The sequence below is a fragment of the Macaca fascicularis genome, chromosome 16 (assembly GCF_037993035.2).
Source record: "Macaca fascicularis isolate 582-1 chromosome 16, T2T-MFA8v1.1".
Taxonomy (NCBI): Eukaryota; Metazoa; Chordata; class Mammalia; order Primates; family Cercopithecidae; genus Macaca; species Macaca fascicularis.
Window position 1 is genome coordinate 64,837,541 of NC_088390.1, and position 27,184 is coordinate 64,864,724.

A 27,184-nucleotide genomic window follows, 5' to 3' on the forward strand; every position below is an offset into this window, starting at 1 on the left:
GATGGGTCTCCTGAATACAGCACACTGATGGGTCTTGACTCTTTATCCAATTTGCCAGTCTGTGTCTTTTAATTGGAGCATTTAGCCTATTTACATTTAAGGTTAATATTGTTGTGTGTGAATTTGATCCTGTCATTATGATGTTAGCTGGTTATTTTGCTCGTTAGTTGATGCAGTTTCTTCCTAGCATTGATGGTCTTTACAATTTGGCATGTTTTTGCAGTGGCTAGTACCAGTTGTTCCTTTCCATGTTTAGTGCTTCCTTCCGGAGCTCTTGTAAGGCAGGCCTGGTGGTGACAAAATCTCTCAGCATTTGTTTGTCTGTAAAGGATTTTATTTCTCCTCCATTTATGAAGCTTAGTTTGGCTAGATATGAAATTCTGGTTTAAAAATTCTTTTCTTTAAGAATGTTGAATATTGGCCCCCACTCTCTTCTGGCTTGTAGAGTTTCTGCCAAGAGATCGGCTCTTAGTCTGATGGGCTTCCCTTTGTGGGTAACCTGGCCTTTCTCTCTGGCTGCCCTTAACATTTTTTCCTTCATTTCAACTTTGGTGAATTTGACAATTACGTGTCTTGGAGTTGCTCTTCTCGAGGAGTATCTTTGTGGCGTTCTCTGTATTTCCTGAATTTGAACATTGGCCTGCCTGGCTAGGTTGGGGAAGTTCTCCTGGATAATATCCTGAAGAGTGTTTTCCAACTTGGTTCCATTCTCCCTGTCACTTTCAGGTACACCAATCAGACATAGATTTGGTCTTTTCACATAGTCCCATATTTCTTGGAGGCTTTGTTCATTTCTTTTCACTCTTTTTTCTCTAAACTTCTCTTCTCACTTCATTGCATTGATTTGATCTTCAGTCACTGATACCCTTTCTTCCACTTGATCAAATCGGCTACTGAAGCTTGTGCATGCATCACGTAGTTCTCATGCCATGGTTTTCAGCTCCATCAGTTCATTTAAGAACTTCTCTACACTGTTTATTCTAGTTAGCCATTCATCTAATCTTTTTTCAAGGTTTTTAGCTTCTTTGCAATGGGTTCGAACATCCTCCTTTAGCTCGGAGAAGTTTGTTATTACTGATCGTCTGAAGCCTTCTTTTCTCAACTCGTCAAAGTCATTCTCCATCCAGCTTTGTTCCGTTGCTGGCGAGGAACTGTGTTCCTTTGGAGGAGAAGAGGTGCTCTGATTTTTAGAATTTTCAGCTTTTCTGCTCTGGTTTCTCCCCATCTTTGTGGTTTTATCTACCTTTGATCTTTGATGATGGTGACATACAAATGTGGTTTTGGTGTGGGTGTCCTTTCTGTTTGTTAGTTTTCCTTCTAACAGTCAGGACCGTCAGCTGCAGGTCTGTTGGAGTTTGCTGGAGGTCCATTCCAGACGTTGTTTGCCTGGGTATCACCAGCAGAGGCTGCAGAACAGCAAATATTGCAGAACGGCAAATGTTGCTGTCTGGTCCTTCTTCTGGAAGCTTCTCTCAGAGGGGCACCCGGCTGAGAGGTGTCAGTCGGCCCCTATTGGGAGGTGTCTTCCAGTTAGGCTACTTGGGGGTCAGGGACCCACTTGAGGAGGCAGTCTGTCCGTTCTCAGATCTCAAACTCTGTGCTGGGAAAAGCACTACTCTCTTCAAAGCTGTCAGACAGGGACGTTTAAGTCTGCAGAAGTTTCTGCTGCCTTTTGTTCAGCTATGCTCTGCCCCCAGAGGTGGAGTCTACAGAGGCAGGCAGGCCTCCTTGAGCTGTGGTGGGCTCCACCCGGTTCGAGCTTCCAGGCCGCTTTGTTTACCTACTCAAGCCTCAGCAATGGTTGACGCCCCTCCGCCAGCCTCGCTGCCACCTTGCAGTTCAATCTCAGACTGCTGTGCTACCAGTGAGTGAGGCTCCATGGGCATTGGACCCTCCGAGCCAGGCATGGGATATAATCTTCTGGTGTGCCATTTGCTAAGGCCTTGGAAAAGCGCAGTATTAGGGTGGGAGTGTCTGATTTTCCAGGTACCGTCTGTCACAGCTTCCCTTTGCTAGGAAAGGGAATTCCCTGACCCCTTGTGCTTCCCAGGTGAGGTGATGCCCTGCCCTGCTCCATGGGCTGCACCCACTGTCTGACAAGCCCCAGTGAGATGAAGCCAGTACCTCAGTTGGAAATGCAGAAATCACCCATCTTCTGTGTCGCTTATACTGGGAGCTGCAGACTGGAGCTGTTCCTATTCAGCCATCTTGGAACCTCCCCTCTGAGCTAATTTTTAAATTTTTATTTTTATTTATTTATTTATTTAAGACAGTCTTGCTCTGTTGCCCAGGTTGGAGTGTAATGACATGATCTTGGCTCACTGCAACCTCTGTCTCTGAGGTTCAAGCGATTCTTGTGCCTCAGCCTCTTAAGTAGCTGGGATTATAGGCACGTGCCACCATGCCTGGCTAATGTTTGTATTTTTAGTAGAAACAGGGTTTCACCATATTGGCCAGACTGGTCTCAAACTCCTGGCCTCAAGTGATCCACCTGCTTTAGCCTCCCAAAGTGCTGGGATTACAGGCGTGAGCCAATGTTGAGTCAATGCTGCTGGCCCTAATTTTATGTTTAATAGAGACAAGGTCTTGCTATGTTGCCCAGGCTGGTCTTGAACTCCTGAGCCCAAGTGATCCTCCTGCCTCAGCCTCCCAAAGTGCTGGGATTACAGGCATGAGTTACCACACTTGGCTAAGGATCACTTTTTAATACTCTGCTTCATAATACATATAAAGAGAATTACTATCATTTCATCTGACAATTGTGTAAAAATATTATGTAAGCAGCAGAAAACGCCTGTGGAGTGGTATAAAATGCAGAAAGAATGTCATCGGGTGCCCAACCACTGTGTTCCCACACTGGAGGGAAAACCGCCTACATGGGACTTTGAGACTTGATTAGGATCTCCACCATAGTGCCTCCCAAAGGGATCTTCAAAAGTAATTTTTAACGTATGTGGGTTTGTTTTGTTTTTGCCTGTGAGCAGACTTCAGATCTCAGCTCTCCTGCATAACTTTTTTTTTTGAGACAGAGTCTCACTTGTTGCCCAGGCTGGAGTGCAGTGGCATGATCTCAGCTCACTGCAACCTCTGCCTCCCAGGTTTAGGTGATTCTCCTGCCTCAGCCTCCCAAGTAGCTGGGATTACAGGTGCCTGCCACCATGCCCAGCTACTTTTTTTTTTTTTAGTAGAGATGGGGTTTCACCATTTTGGCCAGGCTGATCTCGAACTCCTGACCTCAAGTGATACACCCACCTCAGCCTCCCAAAGTGCTAGGATTACAGGCATTATCCTGTATAACAACTTTGCATGTGCTAGTCACACTTCAGGGACAGCTGCCCTCCCTGGCCTAGCTCTCTGTGGATCAGCTCAAGACCAATTTCACTTGATAAGAATCCAATACTCTCTAAGTGCAAAGAAGTCTCCATCTTTTTGCTAGAAAGTTCTGAAGAATGTGATCCTGTTACGTGGGCCTACCAGGTTCATGAGCTAGAGAGCTGCAAAGGTATCCTTGTGTAGAAGGTAAAATGGACATTTTTAAATGGGTGGCAAACCTTCTCCCTGGTGTTTCACCTTCAACCTGGCCTCCTTTTCCTTTCATGAGTAACAAAACTTGAAAATGTACACGTGTGTATGTAGCCTTTTCAGTCTTAGAAGTTATGGTCACACTTCATATTATAAATTCTAGCTGTGAACACATTCATCACTTATAAGTGAATTATATTAGTAGCCTCGATTATGGGTCCACAAAAGAATGAGGCAGTATAGTATACGGTTAACAATCATCTCTGGTATTTGGGATATTTAGGCTCAAATACCATAGCTCTGCATTTTTTTATTTTTTATTTTTAAATTTTTTTTGAGGTGGGGTCTCACTCTGTCACCCAGGCTGGAGTGCAGTGGCACAATCATGGCTCACTGCAGCCTTGACCTCGTTCCTCGGCCTCCTGAGTAGCTGGGACTGCAGGCACACATCACCACACCCGGCTAGTTTTTGTATTTTTTTGTAGAAATGGGGTTTCGACACATTGCCCAGACTGATCTCGAACTCCTGAGCTCAAGCAATCCACCCAACTTGGCCTCCCGAAGTGCTAGGATTACAGGCATGCACTACACTGCCTGGCCTGCAATTTTTTTTTTTTTTAAATCTGTGCAAACTTGGGCACATTATTTAAACTGTCTAAGCTTTATTTTTTTTTTCTCATTTGTACAATGAGATAAGAATCCTACCTTATTGGGTTGGTGTATTTATCAGGGTAATGTATGTAAAGGCCTTAGCATAGCATCCAGCACAGAATAAAGACTGTTGTTGGCTATTAATAATAAAAAAATTCTCTGAGCGGCTAAGATATATCATGAATCAATCACTTTTGCTCAGAGACAACCCATTAGGCCCACACTCTGGGTCTACATACTTTTATTCTTGACAGAAATGGTTTACAGTGGCATAGCCATAGTTTTGACAGGGAGAGTCATTTGGTTTCCCAAGATCTAGCACAACAGGAACCCCTATGATCTCATGGCAGGGACTGGCTAGGACCAAGGCAACTGTCAGTAACAAAAGGAACAATGGATGGAATAGAACAAATCAAACAAAGCAAGGGCTCGATGTTAGGAATCCGAGGGTATTTAGAAACGGGAAAGGCAACCTTACATTCCTCGAGTCCCTGAAGGCACCACTGTAGTACAGAATAGTACAGTAATTCATGTTGATGGTGAAGTGTGCCTCAGCCTTCCAGAGACAATTTACGTATATTCACTATTTTAAAATAGGCAGAGAACCAATTTTCTATTACCAGGCAAAGCACTTCAAAAAAAGGTTAAGATCAGGCCGGGCGCGGTGGCTCAAGCCTGTAATCCCAGCACTTTGGGAGGCCGAGACGGGCGGATCACGAGGTCAGGAGATCGAGACCATCCTGGCTAACACGGTGAAACCCCGTCTCTACTAAAAAATACAAAAAACTAGCCGGGCGAGGTGGCGGGCGCCTATAGTCCCAGCTACTCGGGAGGCTGAGGCCGGAGAATGGCGTGAACCCGGGAGGCGGAGCTTGCAGTGAGCTGAGATCCGGCCACCGCACTCCAGCCTGGGTGACAGAGCGAGACTCCGTCTCAAAAAAAAATAAATAAATAAAAATAAAAAAAAAAATAATAAAAAAAATAAAATGCTTAAATTAATTCTGCAAATCAGTACTGTATAAATTAACCACTATCACCTGCAAAAGACAGTGGCTACTTAACTTTGGTACCAAGAATCAGGGTCAGCTTGCCTGTGATACTGTAACGAATGAAATGTGTTGTTTCCTGATATGCCCCTTTCAAATCATGATCCAAAGAGGTGCAGTGAAAAACAACAGACAAAAACCAACAACAAACAAGACTTCCCACTTATACTCTTCTCGACGATGCAGTTTGTGGAGAATTCTCCCCGTCTCTGCGCTCAAGATTCCTTGATGGTAAAATGAGGGAGTCTGGACTAGTTGATCTTCAAGGTCCCATCCAGCTTGGATGTTCTGGGATAAAGTCACCTGACCCAACTAACAGGTACCCAGTGAGTGTCCTTGCTCAGCTTCTCTAAGACCACTTTGAGCTGGCTGTAGGCACCCTGGAGATCCTCCTTCACCAGCACGGCATCTACCAGGTGCCCGTAATGCTGGTCTATGAAGGCGGCGGAAGCGGCCATCTCTTGCTGCTGCTCATCCTGCAAGGAAAGGGATGGTAAAAGGAGCAACTGGGTTGTTCTCCTATAACAAACCTATAACCTTTGTCTTGAGCAATGTTCCAACCTTTAAGCGATGAGTGGATGACTAGGTCTCACTGATAAACCAACCGTGTACACAAGAACAGAGCGTAGGGACAACATCACGTCAAACTTCAAAGAAAGTTAATGGGCAGTAGACACAATCACTGTTCAGTCACTCACTCACAGGATACCTCCTGAGGACCTATGACCTCAAAGCCATGATAGGAAGTGCATTGGGAATGCTGATTCTATATCCGTGTATATATGTCAATATCACACTTCCTGCCTCAGAAGTACTTCCAAAGAAGTAGTAGTATTGTGCTGCATGGCATTTGGTACACAGGTTAAATAATTATAAGAAAGAACTATAAATAATAACTATATAAAAACAGAGCAAACATTTCTGCAATCAACTAGTGGAAGAAGAAATCATTCTAATGCCCTCCTGAAGACTCCTAAATTCATAGTGTAGAACTAAATTCTTTTCATTTCCTCACACCAGAGCCAAACACTAGCACAGCAAAGTGGAGTTATTTAAGAAAGCACTGGACAATTCTAATCAAATTCCCCATGTCCTTAGGGCAGCTGATCTCTTTAATCAGATTGCCTTCCTGACACCTAACATTAAGGTATAGGCAACGACTCCATCTTACCCAATGTGGGCACTGTTTGCATCTCCATTCAAAAGAACCTCTAATAAGTACCAGTTCGGGTGAGTAGTTGTCTGACAATCTGCCTGGTTCTGGAAAACAGGAAAGTGGCAGGCCCTTTCTAAGTAAAACTATAAAATGAAATTTGTTGCTGGCATTCACTCATTCCCCTTTTTAGTCCTCTATTGCCATCTCCCCTCTGTTTCTAGGGGCTCAGTGTTTTCATGCTGCCACAGGGAAAGGGTGAGTTCTGTTCTCTCCCAAAGAGACGTACATTCCAAAATATTCCCCCGTCTTCTCTCTGCCACCAGTCAAAAGCCAATTCCTACTTTAGTGAGAGCATCTGAAATTTCAGGATTCGAGTCCTCAAGATCTAGGAAAAGGGTGTGGCGTGCTACTTCAAAGACAGTTGAAATGTGCTATCTAAGAAGGCTGAGATAATTTCTTCTCCTTTTCTCCTCCAGGAGGGAAAAAACTGGATTAAATTGGGAGACATTTCTCAATTCTATATTCCATATAGAATATTCTCGCAGGGCTACTTTCATACTCAGAAGCACTTCGCACTATCCCATAACTGCCCCCTGGCTCTTCAACCCCTCCTTCCCCACTCCCTGACACACATCCATCCTATAGACCTGTCTGCTGCTTCCAGTTTCCCCTCCTCCAGGCACCCACATGGTTCATCCTGGAAGCATTTGGCTAGTTAAGAAATTAAAGCAGAAAAAATTTTGCCACAAAGAACCACAATCTTCCTAATAAATATCTGCATCCGGAAAGAACTTAAGTAAATCTCTAATGGAGTAAAAACACGTGATATTTGCTTTGCAATCATAAATCCCCTGAACCCCTTTCCTGGCCTGTAAAGATGGAACTCGCCACCTGTGTCTTCAGCAAGAGTCACAGTCCCGAAGATCACATAGGAAAGATTCCCCCATGCTGTCCATCACCCCCAGGCTGGATTAGCTTTGCTGGGTCAGAAGCCAGAAGCCTCATTAACTTGTGGTCAGCAAGGAAACAGACAGAGGATGTTTTGGGTCCCCTGCCAGGAACTCAGGTGCCAGACAATGGACAGATAGATATTTAACGTTACACAAAACCCATGCCTTTGTGAGGAATTTTTCCAAATGTCATCTGGGGTCTGCCAACATACATCAAAACCACATGAAAGGCTGAGTGTTAAAAACGGAGTGCCTGGGCCCCACTCCAAATCCCCTAGGTCGGAATCTCTGGGAGTAGAACCGGGGACTCTGTGTTGAACAGCCTCACTGTGACCTTGCTGCCTACTCACAGCTGCAGGGTGGTGGAGCACGAACGGACCAGCTGCATTTCATCATCAGCCCACCTGCTTGGAATGCAGTATTCTGGTGGGCAATAAAAGAGATGGGATAGACGACAAAACCGGCCAGGCTGGAAGGACACTGGGAATAGAGTGCAGCTGCTTCTCTTGAAATAACCACCATGGGCCAGGGAGGGTTCTGACTCCTAGAAAGCTGGCACTGCCTGGGGACCTGATTATTTGGCAGAGCTTTCCTTGAGTCCTAGGAAGCTCCCTCTTACTCTCCTAATGAATTCTTGACTCTTGGAAAAATGAGCCATTTCCCCCCGCTTATTCAATCCTGAAATATTTGCAAAACAAAACAAAGCCAATACAGTAAAACGAATGGGCAGATTGATCCTAAAATTCATATGGCAATGCAAAGGACCCAGAATAGCCAAAACAAGCTTGAAAAACCTGACTTCAAAACGTACTACAAAGCTAGTAATCGAAGCAAGACGGTGTGGTGCTGGCCTAACAATAGACATGTAGACCAGTGGAAAGGGACTGAGACTCTGGAAAGAAACCCTTACTTTTCTTGCCAATTGATTCTAGACAAGGGTGTCAAAATAATTAAATGAGAAAATAGTTTTTTCAACCAGTGATGCTGGGGTAACTGGCTATCCACATGCAAAGAATGAAGTTGGACCCCTACTTCACACAATCCACAGAAAATAACACAAAATAGATGACAGATCCAAATGTAACTGCTACAACTATAAATAATTTAAAAGAAAACAAAGGAGTAAATCTTTATGACCTTGGATTCAACAATGATTTCTTAGATACGATACCAAAAATATAAGCAACAAAAGAAAAAATACATTGGACTTTATCACATTTTAAAATGTTATGCCTCAAAGGACGCTATCAAGAAAGTAAGGGCCAGGCATGGTGCCTCCCAGCACTTTGGGAGGCCGAGGCAGGCAGATCACCCAAGGTCAGGAGTTTGAGACCAGCCTGGCCAACATGGTGAAACCCCATCTCTACTAAAAATACAAAAAAAAATTAGCCGGGCGTGATGGCATGCGCCTGTAATCCCAGCTACTTGGGGGTTGAGGCAGGATAATCACTTGAACCTGGGAGGCGGAGGTTTCAGTGAGCCAACACCGCACCATTGCACTCCAGCCTGGGCAACAAGAGCAAAACTCTGTCTCACAAAAAAAAAAAAGAAAGTGAAAAGACAACTCACAGAATGGGAAAAAATATTCGCAAATCATGCATCTGACAAAGGACTTGTATCCAAAATAGATAAAGAATTCTTACAACTCAATAATAAGAAATGGACATTTAAAAATGGACAAAGTATTTGAATAGACATTTCTCCAAGAAAGATATAAAAATGGCCAATAAACACATGAAAAGATGTTCAGCTTCACTGATGATTAGAGAAATGCAAATCAAAAGCACAATGAGATACCACTTCACACCTACTAGTAGTGCTATGATTAAAAAGACAGACAATAACAAGGGCTGGTGAGGATGTGGAGAAATGGGAACTCTTGAACGCTGCTGCTGGGAATGTAAAATGGTACAGCTGCCATGGTAGAGTCTGGCAGTTCCCCCAAATGTTAAACATAGAGCTGCCCTATGACCCAGCAATTCCATACCAAGGTATACACCCAAGAGAAATGAAAACATACGTTCACACAAAAACTTGTATATGAATATTCATAACATGATTCATAATAGCTGAAAATCCATAAATGTCCATTAATTGATAAATGGGTAAACAAAATGTGGTACTCTATACAATGGAATATTATTCAGCCATAAAAAAAAAAAGAATGAATTACTGATACATGAATGAACCTTAAAAACATTATACTAAGTGAAAAAAGCCAGATACAAAAGGTCTTATATTGCATGAATCCATTTATATGAAATGTTTAGAATAGACAAATTTATAGTGACCGTAGATTAGCAGTTGCCTGTGGCTAGGAAGGGACTGGAGGAAAACAGATAATGGGAAATTCTAACGGGCTCAAGGTTTCTTTCTGAGGTGATGAAAATGCTCTTAAATTGACTGTGGTAGTTGCAACAACTCTGTGAATACATCATTGAATTGTATGCTTTAAATGGGTGAATTGTACAGTACGTAAATTTTATCTCAATAAAGCTGTTAACTCCCCCTCCAAAAAACACACAGTAAATACACAAAACAAAAATTAGTTAAGAGCCTCAGGGAGAATTGCCTTTAGCATTTTAGTGTATTTTGTGTGTAACACAAAATTAGAATCCTGATTTTTTTATTTTCTGATTTTTTCTTGTATTTAGCTATGTCATCAAATATTCCTCCAACACATGGCTTTTATGTATTTAGTTAGTTAGTTAGTTATTATTTTTTTTGAGACAGAGTCTTGCTTTGTTGCCCAGGCTGGAGAATAGTGGCGCGATCTCAGTTCACTGAAAACTCTGCCTCCCAGGTTCAAGTGATTGTCCTGCCTCAGCCTCCCAAGTAGCTGGAATTACAGACGCCTGCCACCACGCCCAGCTAATTTTTGTATTTTTAGTAGAGACGGGGTTTCACCATGTTGGCCAGGCTGATCTCAAACTCCTGACCTCTGGTGATCCACCCACCTAGGCCTCCCAAAGTGCTGGGATTACAGGCGTGAGCCACCACATCCGGCCCCAACATATGGCTTTTAACTGGCTACAATAATATTTCAATACATCCCGTAAGTGTCATGTAATGGAGTATATCGAACTGAGTCCTGATAGTGAACATTTAGGTTGTCTCTGATTTTTTTGTTATGTGATAGGCATACTGTACGTTTCTGGTTTTTGTTTTTGAGATGGAGTTTCACTCTTGTTGCCCAGGCTGGAGTGCAGTGGCGCAATCTTGGCTCATTGCAACCTCTGCCTCCAAGTTCAAGCAATTCTCCTGCCTCAGGCTCGCAAATAGCTGGGATTACAGGCATGTGCCACCATGCCCAGCTAATTTTTTGTATTTAGTAGAGATGGGGTTTCACCGTGTTGGTCAGGTTGGTCTCAAACTCCTGACCTCAGGTGATCCACCCGCCTTGGCCCTCCAAAGTGTTGGGATTACAGGTGTGAGCCATTGCACCCAGTCAATACTGTATGTTTCTAAATGATTCTAAACTTAAGCTGATACTCCCCTTAGAGTTCCTTGTGTGTGTGTGTGTTTTTTTTAGACAGAGTCTTGCTCTCTTGCCCAGGCTAGAGTGTGCAGTGGCGTGATTTCGGCTCACTGCAGTCTCTGCCTCCTGGGTTCAAGTGTTTCTCCTGTCTCATCCTCCCGAATAGCTGGGATTACAGGCATGCGCCACCATACCTGGTGTAATATACAAAATAATTTTTGTATTTTTAGTATGAGACGGGGTTTCGCCATTTTGGCCAGGCTGCTCTCAAACTCCTGACCTTAGGTAATCCGCCTGCTTCGGCCTCCCAAAGTGCTGGGATTATAGGCGTGAGCCACCATGCCAGCCTCCCCCTTAGAGTTTCTAAAGGAGAAAATTTCTTTTTTTTTCTTTTTTGGAGACAGTCTCACTCTGTCATGCAGGCTGAAATGCAGTGGCATGGTCATGGCTCACTGCAGCCTTGACCTATTAGGCTCAAGTGATCCTCCCACTCCCATCTCAGTCTCCTGAGTGGCTAGGACTATAGGTGTGTGCCACCACACCTGGCTAATTTTTGTAATGTTTTTGTAGAGACAGGGTTTCACCAAGTTGCCCAGGCTGGTTTTGAATTCCTGGGCTCAAGCAATCTGCCCACCTCAGCCTCCCAAATTGCTGAGATACAGGTGTGAGCCACCGTACCGGGCCAAGGAGAGAATTTCTAATGTTCCTATATGTATGCCATTCTAAATAATTTATTGAGACCAGGTATGGTCAGACTTTGGGAAGCTGAGGCAGGAGGATCACTTGAGGCCAGGAGTTTGAGACCACCCTGGGCAGCACAAGACACCCTGTCTCTGTAATTTTTTTTTTTAATTGGCTGGGTGTTGGTGGTACATGCCTGTAGTCCCAGCTACTTAGGAAGCTGAGGAAGGAAGACTGCTTGAGCCCAGGAGTTCAAGGCTGCAGTGAGCCATGATTATACCTCTGCACTCCAGTCTGGGCAATACAGCAAGATCCTGTCCTAAAAAAAATAAAAGGCCAGGCACAGTGGCTTACACCTGTAATCCCAGCACTTTGGGAGGCCAAGGTGGAAGGATCACTCGAGCCCAGGAGTTCAAGACCAGCCTGGACAACATAGTGAGTCCCTGTCTTTAAAAATAAAAAATAAAATAAAAAATCTATCAATGTGGACAGTTAAAACTGAGAATCAGTATGAACTAGGATTGCATCAAAATCTTGACTTGGAGGGAGCTTCCTGATCAAGGGGAAGGATCCGAGAAGGCCTCCTTCAGATGAAACCAGCTATATAGGACAGCAAACAAAGTCTATTCTGGGACTGAGTTGCTTCTGACTGCCCCCACCACCCATAATAACTTCCAGCTCATTCTGCTGACTGACCCTGTTAAGAACCAAAAAAGATGAGTAATCAAGTCCATACCGCCTAGAAGAACTCTGTCAAATATTCAGGTTTGGGTGAGGGTTTCGCCATCCTGACATAGACTGGGCTGAACAAAGAATCTATGACAGTGAAACAGAGGTTCATTTAGGATACATCAGATGAACTCATCCACGAGTTTTAGAAATCCCTTCACTCACTGATGATTCAAACTGGTTTGAAAGCAGTGATAATGACCTTGTTAGTTGGGATTTCAATTAAAAATACTTGGGTTTGGCCTAGGAATGTAGTTTGATGAGTGTAGTCTGTCACACTCACATGAGGTCCCTGACAGGTGTCATATTTTGGGGGAGGGTGCTTATGTGAGGGAGTGGAGGGGTGTGAGCCCGGGAAAAGCCACCTGCCTGGTTTGGGAGGCACTTCCAGCTGTTCACCTTGAGCCTTCTGGCCATGCAATCATCTTCTCTTAAGTTTTTCAATAGGCAAAATGGAAAGACAATCACGTGCAGAAGGTGCATCCCGCATCCCTCTTCAGCTGCAAGCACCCTGATGCAGCTAGAAGCATTCCTGTAACAGCCTCCCTTAGGCCTTCAGAAAAGAAACAATCCACTTTAAACTTACAAATGGGGCTGCCGTGTCCTCACAAGCTGGGGACATAGGTGGTGTCTTTCTTTTTTCCTGAATTGCAGGCTTTACAAATATAATATAGGGTTTAAATTCTGAGGTCCTCAGTTGTTTCAGTGCCTGAGAAAGAAAGTTCAAGAATATTATATACTTTTGAAGTTTTTTATTGTGAAATATACTTTTGAAAACTCAACGTGTGCTTCAGTCCCATAACCCCAACAGCAAAGGTCCTGGTTACATGGGTCCCATGACAATGGACTTCAATGGGGCAGACCAACTGCTCCTTTTCTCGTCCTTCGACATTGAACTCAGCGGGGCCCTGAAGTCACACTCACTGCAAATAGAAGGTTCCTAAGCCTCAGCTCAGAGAGAGTTGCTGTCTCTCTTAGCTCTGACCCTTCTGGCTATAATTAACCTTCTTAGGCTCCTCTCCACCTTCCATTTCTGATGGGTGAGGATGCAGGAGTCAGTGTGTATCTATTTAGTCAAATGTCATCAATTGGACTACACTATTACCAAATTTGTGCTATTACATCTCCTCTTGGTATTCAAAGAAGAAAACGTTCGCAAAGCAAATGAGATTACCGAACAGATCACTTAAACTGTAGACTGTAGAAACTGTACTCTTAATTAATGCATTTTATCTAGAATGTAAGGGCTCCACTTGGAAACACTAAATATTAAACTGCTATATGCATTATCTGCACCCTTGATCAATAAAGTGATCAATAAAATTATTTTTCAAAGAAATTTTTGAAACTCAGACTTCTAATTTTGATTACTAACTCCCTGTAAGTCCAAATGAGTGAGCGTTTTCCTTTGTAGGCATAACGTGCTTTTTGGAATATGTTTCAAGCAAACTTCTTTAAAATAAAGCCTACAGTTTATATCATAAAATCAGAGATCTGTTTCTATAGAGGGGAAAAAAATCCCAGATTGAGTTCAAAGCTTGGAAGTTTTTCTAAAAGACAAGGTTAAAGAGATGGTTAAGCCCCTGCTGAGCCCACAGCATGCCGGGTGTGCAGGAGTGGAAATGTTTTTGAAGCACTTCACAGGGCCACGTCTCCCTCCCTCTTTTTCCCCTTTAAACTGCTCTCCTCACTGCCTCCCTGAGTGGTTCTCTAAGCCACTGACTCCACCTGCCTTGGTTGGGGAGAGGGAGGCCTGGCACCGAGAGCTCAGCCCTAGCTTCACCTGGGTACTGACATCCCTAATTCTCTGGCACATTGCAATGGCCAGTCAGCGCCACCAACTACAGCATGATCTGTTCCATGCAGGGGTTACTAGCCTGGGTCTGTGGGCCACCAGAGTGTCCACGAGCTCCCTACAATTAATGCAGCATTTGTGGATAGAGGGGCATGTTTTGGGGTACAAGGCTTTCATTTGATTTTCAAAGGAAGACCCAAAGAAATTGAACAGTTAGTGTTCCAGACTAAAAATTCCTTAGGCTGAGGTTAAGTGTTGTATAAAACGTACAATCCCCTAGTTATAAATTCCATTAACCAGAAATGGCCAGCAGGCCCAGGAACTCACTTCCGGCTCCACATCCACCAAACAAACTTTGTTTTTGGCCATAACAGCCTGAATGGCCTCCAGGCTGGTTCCATAGAAATTTTCCTTATATTCACCATGTTCCAGGAACCTAAAACACCACCAAAGGGGAAAAGACCTTTAGTTCCTCAGCTTTCCTAAATTAGCAAAGGAAAGGGGACCTCCCAACATGACTTCTCTCCCGCTTCCCCCATCCTTTCTGGGAGCCCTCCCGGGAGCTCCAGTGGAATACAGGTAGATATAAAAAGACGCAGCTGCCTAGAAGGCCAACTGGCCCATCAAGCAACGTACTTGTTGTGATGTAAGTCGGCCTCAAATGCTTGCTTAGACACAAAGTGATATTCCACTCCTTCCTTCTCATGGCTCTTTCGGGGCCTGGTGGTATCTTTTAAAGAAAGAAGGAAAGCTGGGCAAAGAGATGTCACATCACAGCACGTGGGGATAGCAGCAGGCTTAGGCACTCATTTGGGAGTTGGCTGCTGCTGTGTCTAAACCAAGCACTTCTACCTCATTGCATGTCCCTGTATCAGGCACTGTGCCTTTCCAGGCAGGTGTATCACTGATTCACACAACAACTCTTCCATGTAGGCAAAAGGAGGCTTTTCCTTTTGCAACTGAGAAAACTGAGGCACAGAGAGGCTCGGTGCTGTGCACAGTGACACACAACCAGTAGAGCACACAGCCAGAATCGGTCTCTCTGCCAAATGCCCAGCTTAAACCCTTAACCACTCTGCTAACTGACTCCCTGATGCTGTGGCTTTTTTTGTTTTTTTTTTTTTGAGACAGAGTTTTGCTCGTTCCCCAGGCTGCAGCGCAATGGCATGATCTCGGCTCACTGCAACCTCTGCCTCCCCAATTCAAGTGATTCTCCTGCCCGAGTAGCTAGGATTACAGACATGCACCACCACACCCGGCTAATTTTGTATTTTTAGTAGAGACGGGGTTTCTCCACGTTGGTCAGGCTGGTCTCAACTCCCAACCTCAGGTGATCCACCCGCCTCGGCCTCCCAAAGTGCTGGGATTATAGGCGTGAGCCACTGTGCCCAGCAGATGCTGTGGCTTTTGGAGAATCACTTAAGAGACCCCTAGGTCCTAACTTTTAATTCTTCAATGTTTTTTCTTTTTTGAGAGCAAAGGAGCCACATATACATTTGACCCTGATGTATGCTTTTAATTCTTTAGTCAATTAGTTCTCATCTCCAGAAGGAGACAGGAAGACAGACCGTCCCTATATGGATTGGATGTGTTTCAGCAAGGCTGGCTCTCAAACAAAAATGTTAAAACACATGGTGTTTTCTCATTGATTTCCATAACAGAATTGGGATGCACACTTCTGAGGAAAATCAGGTCTTCCACAGAACAAGGGCACACACAAAGCCACACACACGGCATTTTCCAAAAGATAAAATGGGATCTTGGGGCGCTGTGTCTTCTGGCCCATGGGAACCATCCAGGGGATGCCCTGTGTTCTATCTGTGGCATCTTAGTCCAACCTCCGGTAGAGCTGCTAGGGTCACTTTTCCAACCACGTCATCCCCCTGCTTAAAAACTTTTATTTATCTATGCATTACATTCTAAACACCCTAGCTGAATATATGAGACCTGCATGATCTGCACAACCTCTCAGCTCCATTTTCCAGCACATCATCCACACTAATCTCCCCAGTCCCTAACACTGCTCTGTCCCTTCACACATGTTGTTTCCTCAGTACGGAAAACTATTCTTTTCTCTTCTGCCTGGAAAACTCCTATTTACACTTCAAAACCCAGCATAAAAGTCACTGCCTCTGGGAAGGCTTCCTTGACTCCTCCAGTTTCTAAAACCAAGGAGGAAAATCTCCTATCTGTGGAGTGCCTAGAAGCAGGTGGGCCTGACCATCCAGGTACCTCTTCCCCAGGGGATGGATCCAGGGGGTTCGGAACAATCAGTGTGTTAGCAACCTCTGCATGTCCTGTTTCAGTTTCCCTGAAACTTGGAAGGCTGTGGCTCCCTGAAGCCCTCCAGGTTCATCACAGCTGTCCTGCCAGAATGGCCTCCCCAGTACCATCACCTCCCCCACATCCCTGCCACTTCAGACTGGGCTCTGGAAGACAGCTCGGACAACCCACAGACTAGGCGCTGGGCCCAGGGAGAGCAGTGTGATCAAAGTAAGGCTTCGTGGCTGCTCTGCCCCAGAACACTCTGAGGAGGCCCCCACTACCACCACCACAGCACCCCTCTCAGTAGCCACCAGGCATTCATACTGCATCCCTCTGAGGCCAGGGGGACTGAGAGTGAGTCCCAGAAAGGAAAGGGGCAGCCAAGGGCATGAAGTGGCAAGCAGCAGGTGAGAGGCCATTGTGCACCCTCATTAAGAACATGACTGGGGCAGGCTGCCTGGGTTTGAATCTTGGTTCCACCACTTACCAACTGTGTGACATTGGACAGGTTAGTCAACCTCTCTGACCCTCACTGTCTTCCTCTGCCATACAAGATGATGATAATCTCTCTTCTCAGGGGTACTGGGAGGGCTGACCCAGGGGACTGCACATAAAAGCTCTTGGCATATTACCTGGCACCTTCATTCTCCTCCTCCTCATCCTCCTTATCACATTCAGAACCAGGATCCTCTACCCACTGGAGCTTGACATCCCAGGGTGCCCCTAGCAGCAGCAAGCCCCAGGAATTGGCAGGGGAGGCATCACCCAGGAATGTACCCAGCCACCCTGACAAACTGGAATCTGACTATGAGGGAGTGCCAAGAAATACCACTCACAGGGTTCTGTGGCTTCTCTGACCTGCCCTCTCATCCAAGCAGAGGGCAGGGGCCATCGGAGTCAAAATTCACTGTGATGAGGAGGAATGCCCCCTACTGTGGAGGCCCTTTGGTGTCAGGTTGAGGCTGCCACTTTGCCTACAATGTGCTCTGGACTCACCTCCCACCCCAGGCAGGAACCACGCAAGTGGTCCTCCAGCTTCTGCCTCAGAGGGTCTCAGAGGACCACTGAGAGTGGATTTCTTCCCATCAGGCCTTTGTCCCATGATTTGCCAATAGCAGGCAGTGCCTGGTGATCCTTTAAACCCAAAGTAAGGATTTGGATGAATCTGGGAAGTTAAGTCCCCATGAAGTATTTGTGTGTGTGCAGAAAAACACACACCCCCACATGGGCCCTCTTACGTGGAACAGCGACACCAAAGTGCTGTGGGTTCTCGGCCACCACCTTTTGCTTCAGCTCGTGCAGTCGGGCTCCCAGAGACCCTGGGAAACAAGAGGAAGGCTGACCAGGGTCCCTGCTGAGCTCCCTCCCCACCTGCTCCAGGGAGGAAACCAGATCACTTCCTGGAAACCCAGGATGGCACCTACCGATCAGAACCACCAGGCGGGGCCGCTCTCCGGGCTGGTGTTGGTACCTGGCCACCTCCTCGTAAGTCAGCAGCTCTGGAGACTCAGCTCCGGAGGACATCTTCCCTTCCTGGGAGCCCCCCAGTCTCTCCCTACAGCCCAGCCGGAAACTCCTCCGAAGACCAGCTTGGAAGGAGGGGCAGAGGGACACCATGGCATTTGTCTCAGAATCTCCCAGAAGAGACTTTTTCCACCTGGCCAGACCTGGAGATGGGACTGAGTCCCACTGACCTCTCCCAACCTCCTCCTGCTACTGGAAGAGGTTGTTCGGGAAACACAATGGTAAGATGAAAGGGTGACCCTGCATTCACAAACTAGCGCTCAAGGTCACTGTTTTACTTGGCATGTGACTGACCTTGGACAAGTCCCTTCATCTCTCTGAGCCTCAATTTCCTTATCTGTGAAATTAGGATATGAATCTACAAATACCATGTGTGGTCCTAGATCGGATCCTGGACCAAGGGAAAATGCCATAAAGGACATGATGGGGACAATTGATAACATTTAAATAACAGCATATAATAGACTTGGATGCATTTTAAATTCTCAGAATTTGATCATTGCCCTGAGGAAGTCCTTGGCCTTGGGAAATACATGCTGAGAGATTTAATGGGAAAGCGACATGATGTCTACAACTAAGTCTCATATGACTCAGGAAAAAAAATGCAGAGATGTGGGAAAGGAAATTGAGCAAACATGGCAAAGGAGCAACAACTGGTGAATCTGGCTGTGGAGTATATGGGAGTTCTTTATATAATTCTTACACCTTTCCAGTAAGTTTGAAATTACTTCAAAATAAAAGCTAAGGGGCTGGGTGCAGTGGCTCATGCCTGTATCCCAGCACTTTGGGAGGCTGAGGCAGGTAGGTCACTTGATCCCAGGGGTTCACGACTAGCTGGGCAACATGGTGAAACCCTGTCTCTACAAAAAATACAAAAATTAGCCAGGTGTAGTGGCATGCACCTGTAGTCCCAGCTACTAGGGAGGCTGAGATGGAAGGATCGCTTGAGCCTGGGAGGCTGAGGCTGCAGTGATTTGTGATCACACCACTGCACTCCAGTGTGGGTAACACAGCAAGACCATTTCTCAAAAAATAATTTAAAAAAAAGTTTAAAAACTTTTTGGAAAGGAGGACTGCTTGAAGCTAGGAGCTTGAAACCAGCTTGGGTAACACAGCGAGACCCCACCTCTACAAAAAAAATATATTTTTAATCAGCTGGGCATGGTGTCAGGTGCCTGCAGTCCCAGCTACTCAGGAGGCTGAGGTGGGAGGATTGTTTGAGTCTAGGATGTTGAGGCTGCTACAAGCTGCAATGTCACTACTGTACTCCAGCGTGAGTGACAGAGCAAGGCCCTGTCTCTAAAAAATAACCAAAAAACAAAAAAAACTTTTTGCCTATCTCTAAGACGTTTGACAAAACTGACGACAGTAAAAGAAGTGAAAAGGGGCTCTGGAGAGCAGTAAACACCCTCACTGTGTGGTGGTGGTGTTAACACTGAATAAACTCCAATTGCGATGATGGTGATAACAGAATTGGTATTAATGTAGGGGTGTGTGTACCTTTCCCGCCAGGGCATGTGCCCCATGGCTGGGTAAAAGCTGGGTGGGGACTCAATGCCTGGGCAGGCTCAGCTCCTGCTCAGGCTGAGAGAACTGAGGAGAGACGGGGGTCCCACAGGCTCTGCTGCTCCAGAAGGACTCCTGGGGCTCACATCAGCCTGCTTTGACCTCTCCCTGCCTCTGGAGCCTGGGGTGGGGCAGGTTGTGCATGTGGGTGTCAGGGGGAGCTACTTACCCACATACTGCCCTTTGAGGTAGCCCTCACAGTCACAGGCCTCTGGGAAGCAAAAGAGGGAAGGAAGCCAGTGAGTCCCGCCAGACACATCTGGCCCAGGGGACCCAGCCCCTGGATGGCCGGGCAGGAAGAGCCCCCTGGGATGGTGTCTCATGGGGAGCTCAGGGGAAATCCCATGTCCTGGATACCCCAAGAAAGCAAGGTCTTCTGTTTTGCTCAGTTCTCCATGCTTAGGCCCCTAACAGCCTTTCCAGGCCCTGAGGGGGATTCTAGGCCAGCAGGCCTCCCCAGTCCCTGAGTGTGAGCAGCGTGAATAAGGAGGGATTCACTCCTGCCTGCCCTGCCCTCCCACCCCTTGTCTCCTACCCAGCCCCATCACAGCACGGCTGAGTCCTGGAAAGGCTGGGCCCCGCATGTCAGGAGAGCAGGGAAGGGCCCCAAGGCCTTGAACCCTGTCCCCACCAACTCTGCCTGCCTCAAGAAACAGCCCAGTCTGGCTGGCAGAGCAGGAAGAGGTGTGCAGACAGCGGGAGGGGCACAGCTGCCCACATGGGGAAAGAATACGAGTCCCTCAGGCCCCAAACGTTCCACGGAAAAGGGGCCGTGCCTGTGCACAGCGGACAGATACTGGGCCTACCTTTGTCACAAGGCTGATCATCTGCGGTTTGCACAAAAGACAGATGGAACAGCGTTAGTGGAGGGAAGCGGGGACCCTGGGGCTGAGGGCAGCCACGGCCCGGGTGCCTGAGGAGCCCGCCATCTGGCCTCTCTCCCTTTCCTCCAGTGAACCTGTGATCTGAGCTGTGGTACATTATTAAACCCCAAGACCTGCTCTAATTAGTCTTCTTGTGTGTGTCTCATTAGCAGCCCAGAGAAAGCCAGCTCGTCAGTGGCGCAGCAGCCTCAAGGCCACTGCACTCAGTGGCCCTTCTAACCTGACAGCAAGTCTGGAAAAGTGGCCATTGTCAGGGGCCCAGGGAGCAGCTTACTCCAGGATCCTGTAGTGGGAATAGGACCCACTCTCTCTTTTCTGGGGTTGGAGTCTGGCCCTGGAAAACGCAGATGCCTGAGGGTGGAGCGGGGTGGAGCAGAGCCGCAGGCCATCTGTGTTCTGGTCACCTGGCACCTGCTCAGGCCACTCACTCGGTTACAAGTCTGCCCTCTAGTACCGGTGAGACCATGCCCTGGAAAAGCTTCCTCTCTACACGGGGCCCTACCCTGGGGCTCTGATCACAGGCCTTCAGAAAATGTGACCCCACCTCTGCTCACTTCACCTTGTGACCCTACATATTCCCAGCTTAGAAAAGATACCTGACTCTACTGACTTCATAGCGTTCCAAGAAGTAGGTGGACGTGTTTTCTAGTGTAAAGGGCTACACGGTGTAGAGTTGCCAGATAAAGTGCAGGATACCCACTTAAACTTGAATTTCAAATAAACAAGAAGTAACTTCTCAGCGTAAGTATGTCCCAAATATTGCACAGGACATACTTCTACTATAATAAAAACTAAATAAAAACATACCTATGCTATAAACCAATCTGTCATCTATCTGAAATTCAAGCTTCAACTGGGCATCCTTTATTTGTATTTGCCCAGTCTGGCAGCCCTACCAGAGGCACCGGGTCACACACGGCCTTCTCCATTCCCTTCCAACGCCACTGCTTCTTCCATTTTCAGGGTCAGAGAGTCCTTGGGAATCTAATGAAAGCTGTAGATCCTCACACGCACATGCATACGCGCGTGAACACACACACATGTCTGCACATCAGTTTGGGAAAGTTGTTAATATATCCCCCAGCATCATCTATGGACTCCAAATATACAAGCTCCTCTCCAGTGACTCCAGCCACCTCCTACTTCCCACTCCCCTCCTTCCTCTGGAGTCCATGAGCTCAGACAAGACCCCTGATGCCCCCTCCAGCCCACTGCCTGCTTCTTCCCAGCCTGAATCCTTCCTCATCCTAACCCCGGGCCCTCCCCGGAGTGCCATCCCTGACAATCTACTCACAGGGGGGCTTCTTGAGGCTCTGGGGGCTCGGCAGGGTGCCCGCGGCTCTCCGGTAGCTTAGTCGTCTGCAGGGACACAAGGGGATGGGTGGGCCCGTGAGCTGGGCCAGAGAATCATTTGAAAGGAACTTTCTGGAAAACTTGGGAAACCAAGGCCTGGATCCCACAGGTGGGCACACACTGGACACTCTGAGGGCCTCCTGCTTCGCACTAAGTTCCAACGAAGGGAACACTTTCACAGGGCTCACTGCTTCGCCAGGAGGAAGAAACCGAGTCTCTAAGTCCAGAAATAGCTCATCCAGCTCAAGATGGCCACACAGGGATCCAGCCCAGTGTACGATCCTCAGCTGGTCATTACTCCCCTATGGCCAATTTCCAAGCAGAGGCGGCCCCTTCTCTACTCTCCAGCCTCCCCATCTCTGAGGGAGCTGGGAAATAGCAGAATGACTCCCAGGAGAGGCTGAGGACAGAAGTGACCCTAATTTAACACCCTCCCCTCAGTGGAAGGCTCAGCCCGGGTAGACTGTCCAATGTGGCTGTCAGTGGAGAGGTGAGGCTCTCAGAGGTGTCCAGATTCCCACATTGAAATGCAGCCGAAGGGTTGGGTGTGGCGGCTCACACCTGTAATCCCAGCACTTTGGGAGGCCGAGGTGGCAGGATCACTTGAGGTCAGGAGTTCAAGATCAGCCTGGCCAACATGGTGAAAAAATACAAAAAGTAGCCGGGCATGATGGTGCACGTCTGTAATCCCAGCTCCTCGGGAGGCTGAGGCAGGAGAATCACTTGAACCCAGGAGGCGGAGGTTGCAGTGACCTGAGATCGCACCATTGCACTCCAGCCAAGGGGATAGAGTGAAACTATGCCTCCCAAAAAAAAAAAAAAAAAAAAATTGCAGCTGAAGAGCCCTCCCCCACATCCTCTGGTAAGATGTTGCCAAGACCTGTGAACCCTAAAATGGAGATGGGTCTGGGGTTCCCGAGGGGACAGAGCTTCGTTCTCAGACTTTGGCACCTCAGAATCAGCTGGAACATTTGTTAGAATGTGGGGTTTCTGGGTGGGACCCACGGATTTGCATTTCTAACAAGTTCCCAGGTGATGCTGAAGCCCCCGGCCAGGGGGCCACACCTTGAGGGCCACTAAAATGGGTGAACCCTGAGGTTCTGTCCTTACCACAGTCCACACACCAAAAGATGTGAGGGCTACAACCCACAGAGGAAGTCACAACTGCCACCCTCTGACCCAAGACTGAACTTCTTGGAAGTCTAAAGAAATAATTTGAAATATGAGGAACAGTCTATGTGCAAGGTAAGTATACTGAAGCCTTTTAACAGTGAAGAATTGGGAACAACCTAATAAAAGTGCAGCCACAGGAAAGCAGTGAAATCACTTAGCTAGTTCCTCCGAGAAGCCTTCCCTGCATTCCTGGATGAGGACGCAGCCTCCTAATATGAACTCACAGAGCACCAGGTCCTCCTCCCTTGCACCCATCACATTTACATAAACTGCTTGTTTGAAGAGTGTCTGACTTTTCCACTGAACTATAAGCTCCTCCAGGGCAGAAACCCCAGGTTCACAGCAGCCTGCAGGATGCTCAGCACAAGGCCAGCTCAATTCATCCTAAGTACCTGCCGCCTAGGAATGAATGGCACAGCTCCTGATGAGTTAGTATATAGCCACTAAAATCACACCACAAAAACGATGTTATAATATGGAAAATACTCATGCCAAAAATGTTAAAAAGAAAAAAAAAAGGCAAGACCCCAAATTCTGTATGCAACACTCACATAAAAAGCACAGTAAGGAAATAAACTGCTGTTTAGATAGGGGTGAGACGTGGGGAATTTTCTTCCATAGTCTTCCTCTTCTGTATTTTTTTTTTTTTTTGAGTCAGGGTCTCACCCTGTTACTCAGGCTGGAGTGCAGTGGTGTTGTAACAGCTCACTGCAGCCTTGACCTTCTTGGACTCAAGCGATGCTCCTACCCCAGCCTCCCAAGGAGCTGGGACTACAGGTGTGTGCCACCATGCCCAGTTAGGTTTTTATTTTTTGTTTAGAGAGAGACAAGGTCTTACCATGTTGCCTAGGCTGGTCTCGAACTCCTGGGCCCAAGGGAACCTTCTGCCTCGGCTTCCCAAAGTGCTGGGATTACAGGCGTGAGCCACCACCATGCCCAGCCTCTCTTCTGTATTTTTATATTTTATTTCTCAGCATTCTCTAAGCATGCATTAGAAAATATACATTAACTTAGGCTGGGCCCAGGGGTTCATGCCTGTAATTCCAGCACTTTGGCAGGTCAAGGCAGGTGGATCACTTGAGGCCAGGAGTTTGAGACCAGCCTGGCCAACATGGCAAAACCGTCTCTATTAAAAATACAAAATTAGCCAGGCATGGTGGTGCACGCCTGTAATCTCAGCTACTCAGGAGACTGAGGCAGGAGAATCGCTTGAACCTGGCAGGTGGAGGTTGCAGTGAGCTAAGATTCACCACTGCACTCCAGCCTGGGTGACAGAGTGAGACTCTGTCTCAAAAAAAAAAAAAAAGTGTGTGTGTGTATATATATTTGTGTATATACATGTATTTTGTGTGTGTGTGTGTATATATACAGATACACACACACACAATAGATTCCTTTAAATCTCAAATAGCCATCACCACTAGTTATGGGAAAAGACCAAACACAAGTGCAACTGGTACTTACCTTGGGGAAACAACGCTCAGCAGGCCCCTCTGGCTGTGAGGACACAGAGACTTGGGGGCCTGTCATGTACCTGCACCTCTGCCACTTTGGAACCAGCCCTTCACGACACACCCCAGACCCACCTCTCCTGGAACCGCTTGGAGGGGATGAGGCCGGCTCGAAGGTTGGTGTCCCCGACTCGCTTGGCCTGCCACCACGTGGGGTCGTCCTGGCTCACCACTTCCAGGACCTGCCTGCGCTGGAAGGGCAGGCCCGCCTCCTGACAAGGGATGGCCCGGTCCTCGCGAGGGTTGTAGTGGAAGAGGGCGCGCATGAACACCTGCACAAGGAGGGCTCTGGTGAGGCGGCCCTTCCCCATGTGAGCACCGACAGGTCATTGCCACATCAAAGGCCACATGATAACGACCACCCACACTTAGGAGGGCCAAGCGGCCTTTCGAATAGAAAGCTACTTGGAAACACTGCACATACGTTCTTAACTGTTCTTCAACCATTTGGGATACTATGGTCAGGAATTCCATCAAGAATCAGAAAGTTAATAGACCCTATGACTGAATATCTCTTTCTCACCTAAATATTTCCTTATTTACTTGACCAGCTGTCCTCATAACAGCCTCTTAGCATACACACAGCAACAACTAATCCTGGGAACAAAAAGTAAAGGCAAGCACAATTTCTAACTCAAGTGTTATTTTTGACACGCCAACTGAGCTGACGGAAGGCAGCAGCCATCTGTTATATAAGTAATCTAGATGTTTGGGTAAGAACACAAATATCAACAAAACTACTGTTACTGACTCCTCACCACTTTTCAGTGGGTAATTGACACCCACAGCTCTTACAGCTCAATCCTGCCTCATCTGCCATAGACTCGGCCAAGCCCCAATTCCCCCCTCTACTCTAGAGTCACCCTCTCTGGAGAAGATGGTGTGAGTACACAGCATTTTTCACACTTCCTTGTTCTCTTCTATAATTTGGTGGCATGGATTAATTTTATTTATTTCTATTTTCAGACCATTAGGGCCCAATCACTTCAGTGGCAAACAGAAAAAAAAAAAAGGAATCAGGGGTCTTCCTCAGACAGATACAAACTGTATTCCTTTATATGCCAACCAGAAAAGATTCCATCGGACAACAGTAAGAACTTTCTGGCATATGTTGTGGGGACAGATACCCTTAACCAGCCACAGATGTTACCAGGGTCCTAAGCACTCAGAAGAGTGTGATCTTAAGTGGCCAGCCCAAATCAAGCATCTGGATCAAGAAGAAATATTCAAGAAGGATGGGCTGGGGGACAGGCTACTCATTTTGTCCTTTAGGAAAACCAAGTTCTCTTCCTCAAAGAGGGTTCCTCAAGTCAGAACCCTCAAAGTTGCATATGGGGACCACATTCGCTTGCCCTAAAAAGAATCACTTTCCACCAGGTAACAGGAAATATTATGCCGTGGGATTTAACCAAAGAGCACAAATAAGAAACAGCTATATAAAGATTATTTCTTCACTTGCTGCAAAAAACTGTCATTGAAGACATAGTCCATTACAAATCCACATTCTTCGAAGTATCGACTGACATTCCCTCTCTGCCAGATGCTGTAACATCTCTTCTTTCATGCTTTAAGTACTGACAGGCAGGTATGGGAATCAATCTTGAAAAACTGGCATGCTTCCTTCCATTCTCTGCTCAACAGTATGTAATTCATTATGCTATCCTTTTTGCCTTGGCTGCCAGGAAACTCAGATCCAAATGTACTGTGAAATCAAAGTGATGCCCTCCTCTCTATCTCATCAACCACCATCTCACAGTTCAGGTCTTAATAATGTCTCTCCTGGGCTTTTACAAGCGCCTTCTACCAGGCCTCCCTGCCTCCAACCTCTACCTCTACCCACTCCACCCTCTCCCTGTGGCTGCCTCAGGGAGCTTTCTAAAACACAAATATAACTATACCACTCCCATCCTAAAAAACAAAACAAAACAAAAAAAACCACACACACACACACAAACACCTTTAAGAGCTTATTAGAACCTATGGGACTATCTCTTGGGCTGTGGGATGGCTTCCCATATGCCCCAGGGCTGGACCATTCAGTGCAGCCTGGGCTGACTTCCAGCCAGCTGCCAGCACCTGCATCTCTTTGCCTAAGGACTTACTTTCTCTGGCCACTGGAGCCTGCTCTTCTCTAATCCAGCAGGCAGAAGTTGCTAGGAATTAATCCCCCAGGTGCAGCCTGGCAGGAGTTGGTGTACAGATCGCCCAGCTCCCAGGGCCCCTGGGTGGGATGATAGAGGCATGTGTTCCACAGGGGAGGAAGTAGTTCCCCAAGTTCCCAGCAGGACTAAGCTCCAGCTGCCCATAGTGGCAACCTGCTTGATAACACACCCTTGGTCAGATCAGCTGTCTTCCCTTTCCCAGTCCTGTACTGGTGTTTCCTGGGGTCACTTCCCAAATAAACCATTTGCATTAAAATCCTTGTCTCAGGGGCAGCTTCTAAGAGGCCCCAAACTAAGCAAGGATTATGCCAAAACCCTTAACAAGGCATTGAGGCCATTCAGAACATAGGCTTAACCCACCTCCCCAGCAAAACCCACCACCATCCTCCCCGCAAAGCCCCAGCACATCGCCCTTAACGTGCTCCTCTCCAGAATGCCAGGGAGCCTCTGTATGGGCAGACCCCGCCAAGGTCCCACTCTTCTTTACCTTCTTCAGGCCTCAGTTCCAACACCCCCACTCTGACACCCTCAAGGGTGACTGTAACTCTTTGTACAGAATCTTGACAAAGCACTTATTACATAGCAAGGAAAGGTTTGCTGCCCTTCTGCACCAGGAACCCTTGAAGCTACCAAGAGTCCTGTCTCCAGCATCTGGCAGAGTGCCTGGCACAGAGGACGTGACCAAATAAGGCAGGCTCAGCAACAATTAAACAAATGGCAGTTACTTAATTGGTTCAG

At 46.9% G+C, this 27,184-nt stretch overlaps 1 protein-coding gene across 21 annotated transcripts in view; it reads right to left on the minus strand.

Moving 5' to 3' along the window:
* Positions 1-4,381: 4,381 nt before the first annotated feature.
* MPP3 (MAGUK p55 scaffold protein 3) overlaps positions 4,382-27,184 on the minus strand; it is a 32,383-nt gene continuing 9,580 nt past the window's right edge. For 4 of the 21 annotated variants that reach the window (XM_005584375.5, XM_065531628.2, XM_045375909.3 and 1 more), the window contains 10 exons: positions 24,360-24,556; positions 21,542-21,606; positions 20,170-20,190; positions 19,533-19,574; positions 17,698-17,862; positions 17,512-17,592; positions 14,645-14,738; positions 14,336-14,444; positions 12,800-12,922; positions 4,382-5,695 (listed from right to left, as the gene is read on the minus strand). In XM_005584375.5, coding sequence (XP_005584432.1) covers positions 5,519-5,695; positions 12,800-12,922; positions 14,336-14,444; positions 14,645-14,738; positions 17,512-17,592; positions 17,698-17,862; positions 19,533-19,574; positions 20,170-20,190; positions 21,542-21,606; positions 24,360-24,556 — 1,074 coding nt within the window. In that variant the 3' untranslated portion in view covers positions 4,382-5,518. Of the gene's footprint in view, positions 5,696-12,799; positions 13,137-14,335; positions 14,445-14,644; positions 14,739-17,491; positions 17,593-17,697; positions 17,990-18,988; positions 19,575-20,169; positions 20,191-21,541; positions 21,607-24,359; positions 24,557-26,386; positions 26,518-27,184 lie in introns of those variants that run through there. The other 17 variants (XR_012425908.1, XR_012425907.1, XR_012425904.1 and 14 more) reach the window with 12 other exon arrangements.